The sequence below is a fragment of the Leuciscus leuciscus genome, assembly GCF_965113295.1.
Source record: "Leuciscus leuciscus genome assembly, chromosome: 19".
Taxonomy (NCBI): domain Eukaryota; kingdom Metazoa; phylum Chordata; class Actinopteri; order Cypriniformes; family Leuciscidae; genus Leuciscus; species Leuciscus leuciscus.
Window position 1 is genome coordinate 5,282,320 of NC_138743.1, and position 14,033 is coordinate 5,296,352.

At 41.8% G+C, this 14,033-nt stretch overlaps 1 protein-coding gene across 1 annotated transcript in view; it reads left to right on the forward strand.

Annotated features, from left to right (window-relative positions):
- The first annotated feature begins 3,157 nt into the window (after window positions 1–3,157).
- LOC309482629 (leukocyte elastase inhibitor-like) overlaps window positions 3,158–14,033 on the forward strand; it is a 38,266-nt gene continuing 27,390 nt past the window's right edge. The window contains exons 1-2 of the mRNA XM_082148096.1: window positions 3,158–3,284; window positions 4,007–4,181. Of these exons, the coding sequence (XP_082004222.1) occupies window positions 4,017–4,181 (165 nt within the window). The 5' untranslated portion in view covers window positions 3,158–3,284; window positions 4,007–4,016. The remainder of the gene's footprint in view (window positions 3,285–4,006; window positions 4,182–14,033) is intronic.

Sequence of the window (14,033 nt, forward strand, 5' to 3'; positions counted from 1 at the left end):
AAAACCTATTGTTAAAACAAAACAAGGGGAATCTGCTTTTAACTATTTTGGCGTTCATCTCTGGAACCAGCTTCCAGAAAACATTAAAAACGCTCCAACTATCACAATTTTTAAAACTAGATTAAAGACCAAACTTTTTTTCAGATGCTTTTTACAGTTAATGTGTGAATAAATAAATATATTTATTTATTTATTTATTTGGTTGGTGTCTTATATATTGTAAAATTGTATGTAGTTTCATATTGTTATTTTTATTTATTTTTTACATTTTTGTGTGAAGCGCATTGCATTGCTGCTGTGTATGAAATGCGCTATACAAATAAATTTGCCTTGCCTTGCCTATGGTGCAGAAGCAATCACAAATGCTGTCGAGCAAGTTCTTGTCTCAAACGACATTGCTGAACTGAAAGTGGTGGCCCAAACATATGACGGTGCAGCAGTGATGAGTGGATCTGTTCGAGGAGTGCAAGCTCGTTTCCGGGAAAAGCATCCAAAGGCTGTCTATGTGCATTGCTATGCACATGACCTAAACCTGGTCCTTTGCCATACTTGCAAGGCCATTCCTGAAGCCAGTGATTTTTTTGATCTGCTTGAGAACCTCTACTCTTTTTACAGTGTGTCTATAGTCAACCATGATCAGTTTGCTGCCATTCAGAAAGAGCTCCACATTGAGCAGGGAGAGCTTGCACAAATATCAAACACCCGATGGTCATGTCAGTTGCGCTCTGTTAATGCACTCCTGAAGAATTTTCCTGCCGTCATGAAATCCCTCCAGATGATCAAAACACCAACAACACTGGGTCTGCTTTCAAAAATATCTAAACTCCCTGTGGTCTACCTGTTGGTTGTGTTCAAAAAGTTGCTTGGCATCACTGAAGGGTTTCACAAGGTTCTTCAGAAAGAAACCATTGACTTGGCACAGGCAGTGCACTACAAAAATGCTGTCCATGACACCCTGGTCAGCCAACGAACTACACAAGTGGCTGAAGACATCTATGCCATGACAAAGACAACATGTGAGGAGAACAACATCCAGGAGCCCTCTTTCGGTCCAAGAAGGAAACAGAAGAGGATGGAAGACTTTGTTGTGGAAGTCTCCTGTGGATCCAGCTCAGACCTGCTCAGTAATTCAGAACATCTCAAGCAGAGGCTTTTCTATCCTTGCATCGATCGGATGACATATGAGCTGGGAAATCGTTTTTCCAGTGTTGGGAAAGAGGTCATGATTGGCATTCAAGCATGTCACCCAGCCTCTGATACCTTCCTGTGCATGCAGTCTCTAAAGAAACTGGCCTCACATTACAACATCCAACTAGTCCCAGAAGAGGTCTTGGTGGCAAAAAGCTATTTGAGCAGGAAAGGGCCAGAAGCCATCCCAGACATTCTGAGTGTGTTCAAGATCCTTGATCCCATGATGTTCCCATCATTGAAGGTGATCTTACAGGTGGCCATTACCATTCCAGTCAGTAGCTGCAGCTGTGAGAGATCGTTTAGTGCTCTTCGCCGACTACATACTTGGTTGAGGCGCACCATGGACCAGCAGAGAATCAATGATCTGGCAGTGTTGTCCATTGAGAGAGAGTTGATTGGAGGCCTTGATGATGACAAAGTGATTGACACATTCGGCCAACTGAAATCAAGACGCCACACCCTTATGCTTCCTCCCCAGAAAAATTGAAGTGGAAGTGGAAGAGGAATGGACGCTGGACACAGTGCCCCTCTTCCCGAAACCCCAGCTCCCACCCCCTGAGGAATGGACGCTGGACATAGTGCCCCGCTCACCCACCCCCTGAGGAATGGACGCTGGACACAGTGCCCCTCTCCCCGAAACCCCAGCTCCCCCAACCCCTGAGGAATGGACCCTGGACACAGTGCCGCTCTCCTCAAAACCCCAGTTCCCTACTCCCAGAGGAATGGACGCTGGATACAGTGCCCCTCTTCCCTATTATTTATGTGTATAGCTATGTTATTTAAATGTATATAGTTCTCTTTACAAACTTAAACCTATACAGAGTGCCTGTGTTTACTGTCTGTTGAATGGGCTCTTTAATGGACCTGCACTGTCTATAGTTCCTTTTCCAGACTTAAATACAAGCAGACTGTTGGAGTGATTTGTGTGTGTGTGTGTGTGTGTGTGTGTGTGTGTGTGTGTGTGTGTGTGTGTGTGTGTGTGTGTGTGTGTGTGTGTGTGTGTGTGTGTGTGTGTGTGTGTGTGTGTGTGTGTGTGTGTGTGTGTGTGTGTATAGATAGATCGATAAATAGATATAGATAAATACAAAAAAAAAACATTTTGAAAATCTTGAGTAGTTATTGCCTGATAAACATTAAAAACTGTCTGCGGAGGTTGAGGCCGGCGACACACTGGCTGCGTGGCGTGTCCGTTTTTATTTCGGCTCCCCTGTTAACAGGTTAGAGCTTGCACACTGCCTGCGTGACACGCGCGTCTCAGGCGCGCCTCGAGCCGCGCGGAAAACGCGTGCATGCTAGAAATAGAACCGACGCCTATTTTTCACGCGACACGCAAGCGTGTTGGAAGCGTTTCCAGGCAAAATAGAATAGGAAAAGATGTTTGTATGTCATTTTGACATGAAAACATATTAATAAATGACATTTTGATGTTTGAAAGTTTAAGCTTTTACATAAATGCAGATATAAATGTAATAAAAAAAAATATATGATCGATTTTCAAATATTGCACCTGTCAATACAGAACGAAATATTCTTATTCTGTAGCCTATTTTGCCTATTATTAGAGCGCAAGTTGCTGCAGCCGCGAGGACAGTCACTGCTGCACGCGTAAAGGAGTGATTGTGATTGATTGTTCGCGGCACTGCAAAAAAAGACTTCACTACACAATTATCTCGTTATTTTCGTTTAAGCTTATTAGCGTTAGGCTATACTGAAAGGTCTGATTCACTTACAACAGTCATTGTTTTTTTTTTTTTTCACAATGACATTTGAGTTCATGATTTTAATGGGGGTTTTTTTGGGGGGGGGGGGGGGGGGGGGGGGGTTGTGGCAGACTAAAGAATAATGACAGACTGTTGATCTTTGAATAAAAATAGAAGTCCCTGCAAAAAAGGCTGACGCCGCGTCTGGCTGAAGTCCCGGCAAAATAGGCTGACGGCTGAAGCCCTGGCAAAATCAGCCATTTACCCCCTCGAATTAGTCATTCGAACTATGTCATATATTTCTAACTGGGAGCAATGAGACTTGTGTCAGCAGGGCAGTTGTGAAGACGCACCTCGTATCAAGGAGAGATCGAATCATTGCTTTCTTTATCAGTAAGTAGCCTATTTCAGAAGCTCATGAATTTTAACTACAACAGTAGGCCTAGTTGTAATAACATAGCCTACATGTACAGCACAAAATGCTTCACAAAAACATTTCACTTAAGATGATAATTTTATATCTTCTGCTTTACTGTGTCTTTGTAGGCTATATATGAATTTCAGGTTCACCTGTTTAATTTTAACATTCATTTTGCAAACAGTGTAATAATCCAATGAGATTTTTGATCAATGATAAAAACAGATTACTGCACTTCGTTTGAGGTTAACTGCTAAAATAAAATAGAACTATTCAAGGCAGTATTACTGAAAACATTTTCGCTACATTTTTTCCACCAGATGACTATAACTTCTAAAGAGTTTGGATGTAAAATGGCTGCTCATATGCATTATAGACAAGGATAAAAACTGAAAAACCTTTTCATTAAGAGGGAAAGAGGGTTCCTTTCAGTGATTTTTTAAAGCTAAAGAGTTGTGGGATGTTCTGTTGTTCTGATTTTATAAAAAAAAAAAAATATATATATATATATATATATATATATAGCCTATATATTAATTTTATTTGACTTTTCACATATTAGGAGAGCACATCAGGTAATATTAATGTTGCTTGTCCGTGGCTTGAACAGGATGTAAACTTTTTTAATTCCTCTACTTCTATACTGTTTTCTGTGCTGGTCTAACATTATGTTTAAAGTGAATTTCCTTCATTCTAGGCTTTAAACGATGGAACCTCTGATTGTGGCAAACTCAAAATTCTCCATTGACCTGTTAAAAGTGCTCTGTAAGGCCAACACAGACAATGTGTTATTCTCACCCCTGAGCATCTCCTCTGCATTGGGCCTGGTCGTCCTGGGTGCCAGTGGCGAAACTGCCGAACAGATGTATACGGTGAGCTCAAGCCTACAAATAGCTCTATAAACTGTCTTCTCATGTTCATGAATGCTTTATGAATGCTCTATAATATATATTTTATTTTTTTTTATAACTCACTTAACTTAAATTATATTAAGCCTTAAAGTTCTGCATAATTAAGGGCGTGGCCACTTGAGTGACAGGTGGATTGCCGCTGCTGTCACTACTAGCCGTTTGTCTGCTGTCTGTTAGCCGTCACGTTACTACCTCAGCTAATTCCAGCTGCTGAACTTGGTATCTCTGCCGTGTTTTTAACTTTTTTCAGGATTATTTCATAAATACATGCGTTATACCTTCGCCCACGCTGTAGGATTCCGTCGTTGTCGAGTATCCAGAGAACAACCAGCACTGTTTTTCAGTTGTTTTCCTCTGGGAACATGCACTCATGGATGTCTGACAATTTTGGTGCTTTTTGGAGTTCAGATTTAAAACCATCTATAGATATAGAGGCTACACTACACTCGTTCTGCGGTACCGTTGCTCTCACGGAACAAATGGACCATATATGGGACATTCATTTCCACATATAAATAATCTTGGGGGAATTATTTTATTTTTTCTTAAATCTGAACGTTGAGTCACATGTTAAACTATGAGAAACACATATCATGCCATCTCAGCATGTTTCTATGATTGAATAAAATACATTTTTATACGCATTTCACCCCTAAAATGTCAGGCCCTGTCACAGACAAATTTGTATATGTTAGAATGGTTTCCTAATGAATTTCTTTGATACAAATAGCATTTTCTTATTGATCACATGTCCCTGATTGTATCTAACATTGTTTTGTAATTCCTTTAAGAAATATAAGTAACTTTTCGGTCAACGGTAGTACACAAAATCACAAAATACCCACCAGGCATTCATATAGTTGTAAAATAACTACCTTTGCATAGGAGATTTTTACAAAAACATAGTTGTGGATATATACCCCCACCTTCATCTACACAGTTAAAGAGATTAATTCATCAATATTTCCTCAAATAGTACACTTTTATGTCATAATTTCCTGTGTGACTGACGGTGCTGTGACAGGACTGACTTTATGGATTTTGAAGATGCAGAAAAAGTTATGTTTGTGTTCTTTATTTAAGTTTTGATTGGCATTTCTTTTTTAAATTAATATTATAATTTGAATGTTAATGTAATATTAGACTATGGTAAAATTCAGCCAAGGACATACACAATATTGCTGAAAGTATTGGGACAGCCCTCCAAATAATTGAATTCAGATGTTCCAATCACTTCCATGGCCACAGTTGTATAAAAATCAAGCACTTGGGCCTCCAGACTGCTTCTATAAACTGTAAATGTAAAAGAATGTAAACTGTAAAAAATGTAAAAGAATGGGTCGCTCTTAGGAGCTCAGTGAATTAAACCATGGTATCGTGATAGGTTGCCACCTGTGCAATAAGTCCATTCGTGAAATTTCCTCACTACTAAATATTCCACGGAGGAGTGGAGACGTATTCTCTGGCATGACGAATCATGCTTCTCTGTCTGGCGATCCGATGGATGAGTCTGTGTTTGGTGGTTGTCAGGAGAACGGTACTTGCCTGACTGCATTGTGGCAAGTGTAAAGTTTGGTGGAGGGGGGATTATGGTGTGGGGTTGTTTTTCAGGGGTTGGGCTTGACCCCTTAGTTCCAGTGAAAGGAACTCGTAATGCTTCAGCATACTAGGGGTTGCACGACTACTAATTTCTGCTAGTCGATTTCTTATCAAAACAATACTCGAGTTACTCGACTACTCGTGGTTCATGCTACTGTAAATGAAAAGACATGAAATAGCTAGATCTTATCAATAAACATTTATTAATTCATAGCCTAATGCAACAATTACATAAGTAAACTCTCAAAACATTATAATTATGACATTTCATTTTTAAATTTTCATGTAACGGTCTAAAGCCAAATAAATAGCCGTTCTTGCCTTTCATGTCAGACGTCTGCTTCTAGGGGCCGTTCACATATCGCGTCTTTTTCGCGCTCAAGGTCGTTATTTCAAATGTAGGCGCGCGGCGAGCGCGCTCATAATGGAAGCAACTTGGTGCGCTAGTTTTTCCAGGCGCGCCGATGCCGCGGCGAGATGAAAACATCTCAACTTTTCAGAATGCCTCAAGCGCACCGCAGGTCATGTGACAAAAACCAATCAGCTTCGGCCTTTCCGTAACATCATCAAAAGCTCGGCCTAACAGCTGATCGTAGATGTACAGCGCGGCAGTTCATGGGTGCATAGCAACGACAGACGCCACGGGAGATCAAGCACTTAGGAGCCGCGCTTTCCACACGTTTTTAGACGCAACATGTGAACGGCCTCTTGCAGAGTTGGCCAATTACAATATTTTTGGCATCCTTGATGAAATACTTCCACACATCTGACGTGTGGTGTCTGTTGGTGACGTTCACCATTTTTAATTCATTTATGGTTAATGGACGCTCGAGTAGTCGATTGTTTCCGACAGCGTCAACTAGTGGTTGAAGTAGTCGATCTATCGACTACTCGACTAGTCTATGCAAGCCCTACAGCATACCAAGACATTTTGGACAATTTAATGCTCCCAGCTTTATGGGAACAGTTTGGGGATGTTCCTGTTTCAACATGACTGCGACATTGTTGAGGAGTTTGGTGTGGAGGAACTTGACTGGCACAGAGTCTTGACCTCGACCGGCACAGAGTCTTGACCTCGACCTTTGGGATAAATTAGAGGAGAGACTGCGAGCCAGACCTTCTCGTCCAACATCAGTGTCTGACCTCACAAATGCGCTTCTAGAAGAATGGTAAAAAATTCCCATAAAGAAAAGCCTTCCTCAGAATCAGAATCAGAATCAGAAAGAGCTTTATTGCCAAGTGTGCTTGCACCCACAAGGAATTTTTCTTGGTACTGAAGCTTCCAGTGCACATATACAAATACAAATACAAATACAAATACAACAAGAAACATAGTAATACAAATTCTAAGAATAAAATATATTTAAAAAAAATAAAATAAAAATAGTATAAAAAGTAAAAAAAAAAAAAAAAAAGGGGTCACAGTTGGGTTTAGTCTGAATAAACATTTACAGATTATGAACATATTTACAGTATTTTGAGAAGTATGAATAATATAAATATAAATATCACCTGAGTTAAAGAATATTACACTAGACAGTGGGAGTCTAGTGCATGTTACAGATTATGAACATATTTACAGTATTTTGAGTAGTATGAATAATATAAATATAAATATCACCTGAGTTAAGAGAATATTGCACTAGACAGTGGGAGTATTGCACTTACAGGCATATGCCTTGGGGGGCATGTTAAGTGTTCAGAAGGGAAATGGCCTGTGGAAAGAAACTGTTCCTGTGCCTGGATGTTCTTGTGGCCAGTGATCTGTGTCGCCGTCCTGACGGTAACAGTTCAAACAGGGGGTGTCCAGGGTGAGTGGAGTCTGTGATGATTTTACCTGCTCTCTTCCTCACTCTGGAAGAGTACAGGTCCTGGGGGGTTGGCAGGGGGGCACCAATAATCCTCTCTGCTGTCCGGACTGTCCGTTGTAGTCTCCTGATGTCCGATTTGGTAGCTGAACCAAACCAGACAGTGATGGAAGTGCTTAAAACAGACTCAATGACGGCTGAGTAGAACTGGATCAGCAGCTCCTGTGGCAGATTGAACTTCTTCAGCTGGCGAAGGAAGTACAGTCTCTGCTGGGCCTTTTTCACAATGGAGTCAATGTGATTTGCCCACTTCAGGTCCTGAGAGATGGTAGAGCCCAGGAACCTGAATGACTCCACTGCTTCCACAGTGCTGTTCATGATGGTGAGAGGGGGGAGTGCTGGGGATTTTCTCCTGAAATCCACAATCATCTCCACTGTTTTGAGCGTGTTCAGCTCAAGGTTGTTATAGCTGCACCAGACAGCCAGCTGTTCAACCCCCAGTCTGTAAGCAGACTCGTCACCATTTTGGATGAGACCGATGACGGTGGTGTCGTCTGCAAATTTCAGGAGCTTGACAGAGGGGTCTTTAGAAGTGCAGTCATTAGTGTACAGGGAGAAGAGCAGTGGGGAGAGAACGCACCCTTGGGGGGCGCCAGTGCTGATGGTGAGGGTCCTGGATGTGAGCTTCCCCAGTCTCACTCGCTGCTGCCGGTCGGTCAGGAAGCTGGAGATCCACTGACAGATTGAGGATGGCATGGAGAGCTGAGTCAGTTTGGCTGTGAGAAGATCAGGGATGATGGTATTGAAGGCCGAACTGAAGTCCACAAATAAGATCCGTGCATAAGTCCCAGGTCTGTCAAGATGTTGCAGGATATAGTGCAGTCCCATGTTGACTGCATCATCCACAGACCTGTTTGCTCTGTAAGCAAACTGAAAGGGATCCAGAAGGGGTCCAGTGATGTCCTTCAGATAGGCCAACACCAGTCTTTCAAACGACTTCATGACCACAGACGTGAGAGCGACAGGTCTGTAGTCATTAAGTCCAGTGATTTTAGGTTTTTTGGGAACCGGAATGATAGTGGAGCGTTTGAAGCAGCAGGGAACTTCACACTGCTCCAATGATCTGTTGAAGATCTGCGTGAAGACTGGGGCCAGTTGGTCAGCGCAGGCTTTTAGACAAGCAGATGAGATGCCGTCTGGGCCTGAAGCTTTCCTAGTCTTCTGTTTTTTGAAGACTCGGCTCACGTCCTCCACACAGACCTTAAGCTCAGGTTGGATGGCAGAAGGGGGGAGGAGAGGGGTTGCAGGAGGTGATGGTGGATGTGTGAAGTGCACATCAGAGCGGGTGTGAGGTGTGAGTCTGGGCTTCTCAAACCTGCAATAGAATGCATTGAGAGTGTCAGCCAGTTGTTGATTCTCCACAGATCGGGGGGATGGTGATTTGTAGTTGGTGATGTTCCTCAGGCCTCTCCAGACTGATGCCGGGTCGTTGGCTGAAAACTGGGTTTTCAGCTTTTCAGAGTAGCTTCTTTTAGCAACTCTGATCTCCTTTGTCAGTCTGTTTCTGGCCTGGTTATACAAGATTTTATCCCCACTTCTGTAAGCATCCTCTTTGGCATGACGAAGCTGTTTGAGTTTCCCAGTAAACCATGGTTTATCATTAGTGAATGATAAGAATGTCCTGGTAGGAATGCATGTATCCTCACAGAAACTGATATATGATGTTACAGTATCTGTGAGCTCATCCAGATCGGTGGCTGCAGCTTCAAAAACAGTCCAATCAGTGCAATCGAAGCAGGCCTGTAGATCCTGCTCTGCTTCGTTGGTCCATCTTTTTACAGTCCTTATTACAGGTTTAGCTGATTTCAGTTTCTGCCTGTAGGTCGGTATAAGATGAACCAAACAATGATCAGAGAGCCCCAAAGCTGCCCGTGGGACGGAGTGATACGCATTCTTTATCGTGGTGTAACAGTGGTCCAATATATTACTGTCTCTGGTAGGACATGTAACATGCTGTCTGTATTTTGGCAGTTCACGGGAGAGATTTGCTTTGTTAAAATCCCCAAGAATGATTAAAAGAGAGTCTGGGTACCTTTGTTCCATTTCAGCTATATGTTCAGCCAGCTGTTTTATCGCCGCGCTCACACACGCGTCTGGAGGAATGTAAACATTCGCGAGAATGAATGAGGAAAACTCCCGCGGCGAGTAGAAAGGTTTACAGTTTATGAAATGTGCCTCTAAATTAGGAGAGCACATCTTCTTCAGTGTTGTTACATCTGAACACCAACTTTCGTTAATGTAGAAACACAATCCACCACCTCTCGTTTTCCCCGTTAGTTCCGCGATGCGATCCGCTCGGAACAGCTGAAAGCCCGGCAGATGTAGTGCGTTGTCCGGTATGGCTTCACTCAGCCAGGTTTCAGTGAAGCACAGAGCAGCGGAGTTTAAAAAGTCCTTGTTAGTGCGGGTGAGGAGAAGAAGTTCGTCCATTTTGTTAGGAAGAGATCGGAGATTCGCAAGATGAATACTAGGGAGTGCAGTGCGGAGGCCGCGCTCGCGGAGTTTAACCAGCGCGCCAGCGCGCTTCCCGCGTTTGCGTCTGACCGCGCGTTTGAACAACACCGCTGCCCCTCCGACGAGAATGTCCAGTAAAACGTCTGAGTAATCAAAATCTGTGAAAAAGTTGTCTGGTGTGTGTTTCCTAATGTCCAGTAGTTCGTCTTTGGTGAAACTGATAGGAAAAGAATGACTAAACGCAGAACAAACCAACAAAAACAACACAATAACTGGAGAGCTCCACACCGAGGCAGCCATCCGCGGCGCCATCTTGGATTCCTAGAAGAGTTGGAGCTGTTATAGCTGCAAAGGGTGGGCCAACTCCATATTAAACCCCATGGATTAAGAATGGGATGTAATTAAAGTTAATGTGCATGTAAAGGCAGACGTCCCCAAACTTTTGGCAATATAGTCTATAATAAGGACCTAATTCATTAGAATATATTTATAGTGTAACGTCTATTTTCAAATAACATTTTACTATTGCATGTGTTAAATACATAATATGTGCAATAAATGTAATAAAAAAGAACAATAACTTTTATTTGTAAGGCCGTGTCACACAGGAATGTGACAGGGCCTGATGTGACAGGGCCTGACCATAGACAGTAAAAGAAATGGACACAGCGACCCCATAGACTTCAACGGAGAAAAGTGAAGCAAATTAGAAGCACTCACTTCCTAATGGCTGAGCGTACTGCGCAGACTCAAACTGAGCTTGATGACGTAGATGTGACGTAAGCAACCTTTCTAACAGTTGTAAGTCTTCTAGTAGCTGTGCCAAGAGAAATCTGAATCATTCCCTTCCGAATCTCGCAGAGATGGAGAGCGTGAGTTGGAGCTGTCCATGAGCTAGGAGCAGGAGAAACTTTATGACTCTCTATGGGCTTCTCCCTTGACTTTATTGGACTTTATGCCTCCACATCCCCCCGATTGACTGCAAGCTTCTCCTCCTTTCTATACGGTAATTTCCAGAGAGTCGCGTGGTTATGACGCAATCGTTAGCCTATTATTACAAAAACTGCTTCTACGGGGCCATAACGTAAGATACAAGGTAATGGAGCCTTGTATGCATAAAGAGCATGCTAGCATAAAAACTGTTAACATGCAAGCAAGGAATTTCAGTAACCTTTTTAGACATGTTTTGGATTTATAACATTTTCATTATGTTTTACCGTGACAGGGCCTGACCCTTTAGCTCGTCTTCCTAAAAAAAAAACATACAAAAACAAGCTTAAAATCATACAATTCAATCTTTGATCAGCCTTGATCAATGTCAGCTTCACCTGGGTAAAATTATGTCACTTCCTAGAGTGATACCCTTAAAGGCTTATTTCACACATTTTATGTAGAGTTTTATGTAAACGTGACAGGACTGACCGAAAACATGGGGACAGTTGTAAAATAGTATTTATTTGTAGAATTTATATATAATTTCATGTTTTTGATCAATTGATGTGAATGATAACAGCTTAAACTTGGAGTTTTTTTCTCTCTAAATAACAGTTTTTAGCATAACAAAACTATGAAAGCTGTAGCTCCAATTTGGTTGAGGACAAGGACATGGACAGGATTTGTAATTTTCAAAAGTGTTTTTAATAAAGAAAAAAATATCTGAGAACCTAATGAATGACATATTCCTTTATAGAACAACTCACAGAAATCAACTATGAACCAGTTTTAGAAATTTTTGGATGAAATACTTTTTATTCTGTAACAATTCAAGGACAGATAATGTACGTTTCTGGTAGAATGTCCCATACGCTTATTTAACTTTTTAGTGTTAAATAAAAAGTACGGTCAGATGAAATCCTGCAGGTGTCAGTGCTTTCTCTCCGTCCATGCAATAAATGCACGTCCTTGAATGAGCACGGATTTCTAGCACATTTACTTGAACTTCTTAGGTAATATCTATAGTTTGACCCATTTGAGAGGTGGCCAAAATCAGAATTTAAAATGGACTGAATAAAGCTCTATACTCAACGGTACTGCCAGTAGCATATAGCATGAGCTCCTTATCCTGAGCAAACTCGATCACGTCGAGCTAGGCGGGCGTGGTTTCAGCAACCAGGCACCTCATCTCCACCCATGTCCCACCTCTTTGCCCATTTTCTGTTATCCAGGAGTGACGCGCTGCCAAGATGGCGAAGGCTGGCTCCGCCCACTTTTAGCTCTAAAAATCAAGGGGGTAATCCATCAGCCGGAAACTGAAGCTTCCCCGGGGGCCGCCATTGATTAGCAGACCATCACCTGCTGTTAGCATTCCATTGACTCCCATTCATTTTGGCGTCACTTTGACAGCTAATAACTTTACATCTGAGGCGTTTAAAGACTCCATTTGTCCATTATTTATTTCTAAAGAAACACAAACATTTATAAAATGCTCCATTACCTTGTATCTTACGTTATGGCCCCATAGAAGGAGTTTTGTAAAAATAGGCTAACGATTGCGTCATAACCACGCGTCTCTCTGTCGCACAGTAGAGAAATTACCGTATAGACAGGAGGAGAAGCTTGCGGGCAATCGGGGGGACGTGGAGGCAAAATGACAAAATAATTAATCAAAATAATTAGCAAAAGTTGCTCCTGCTCCTAGCTCATGGACACCTCCTACTCACGCTCTCCGTCTCTGCAAGTTTCGGAAGGGAATGATTCAGATTTCTCTTGGCACAGCTACTAGAAGACAGACAGGTTGCCAGAGGTGTCAAGTAACGAAGTACAAATACTTCGTTACCTTACTCAAGTAGAAATTTGGGGTATCTATACTTTACTGGAGTAATTATTTTTCAGACGACTTTTTACTTCTACTCCTTACATTTTCACGTAATTATCTGTACTTTCTACTCCTTACATTTTAAAAATAGCCTCATTACTCCTATTTCATTTCGGCTTGTTTTCATTCCGGCTTGTCGTCGTTCAAAAAAAAATTGGCCAATTACACAAACGGGTTAGATCTGAGTCCCGCCTCCTGAATACACATCGCTAAACTGATTGGCGTTGTGTTTTCTTTCTAACTTGTGAGAGGCTGTAGTCACATTTGGTTGTGCGAAGCGCCAAAACTCCTCCGAAGGAAACCTAGATGCGGTAAGCGAGGGAGAAATCGGGGCAAAGTTGTGGGGATTTTTTTTTTTTTTTTTTTGGAAAACAGCTTGTAAATCAGACTAAGTGATGTTTTTTGAAAATGTAAAAATACAGAAGGTTTTCTGTGATAGGTAGGGTTATTCTAGGGGGTAAGAATACACAATTTGTACAGTATAAAAATCATTATGTCTATGGAAAGTCCCCATAAAACATGAAAAAATAACATTGCTTGGTCTGTTGAAGGCTTGGTCTTGTTGAAATGAGAGGCCTGTTTGATCAAGTTGAAACCCTTTTCATCCCAGTCTCATCAGCTGGACGGAAAGAAATTTCAGTGCTCTTAGGACACTGAAAACATGGCTCAGAGCAATGGTCACACAAGTGACACTTGACAGTATTGCTGTGTCGTGTCCCCAGTCCCCACCAATCTCAAAATCAAACCTACACCCTTGAAGAGAAGTATAAACATATACCATTCTGAGATAACATGCCTCTGAAGTTTGACTTTTTGCACCATTACAATACTTATAGGCAACTAGTGATCCTATCTTCCGCTTATGGTTATTTAATGTATTTTCATTGTACTAAAATTGAAATTGAAATTCATTTTCTATGGGCATATATGCGGCTGAAACAGGTAGCCTAGTGCATCACAAATTTTTCAACATTAACATTTTAATATAACATTATAGTCATTATGGCCTTTAGAAAAATGTGTTTTTTTGAGGAGGTGGGATAGTGCACTATAGGCCCCTGTGACGCGGTGTAAGCT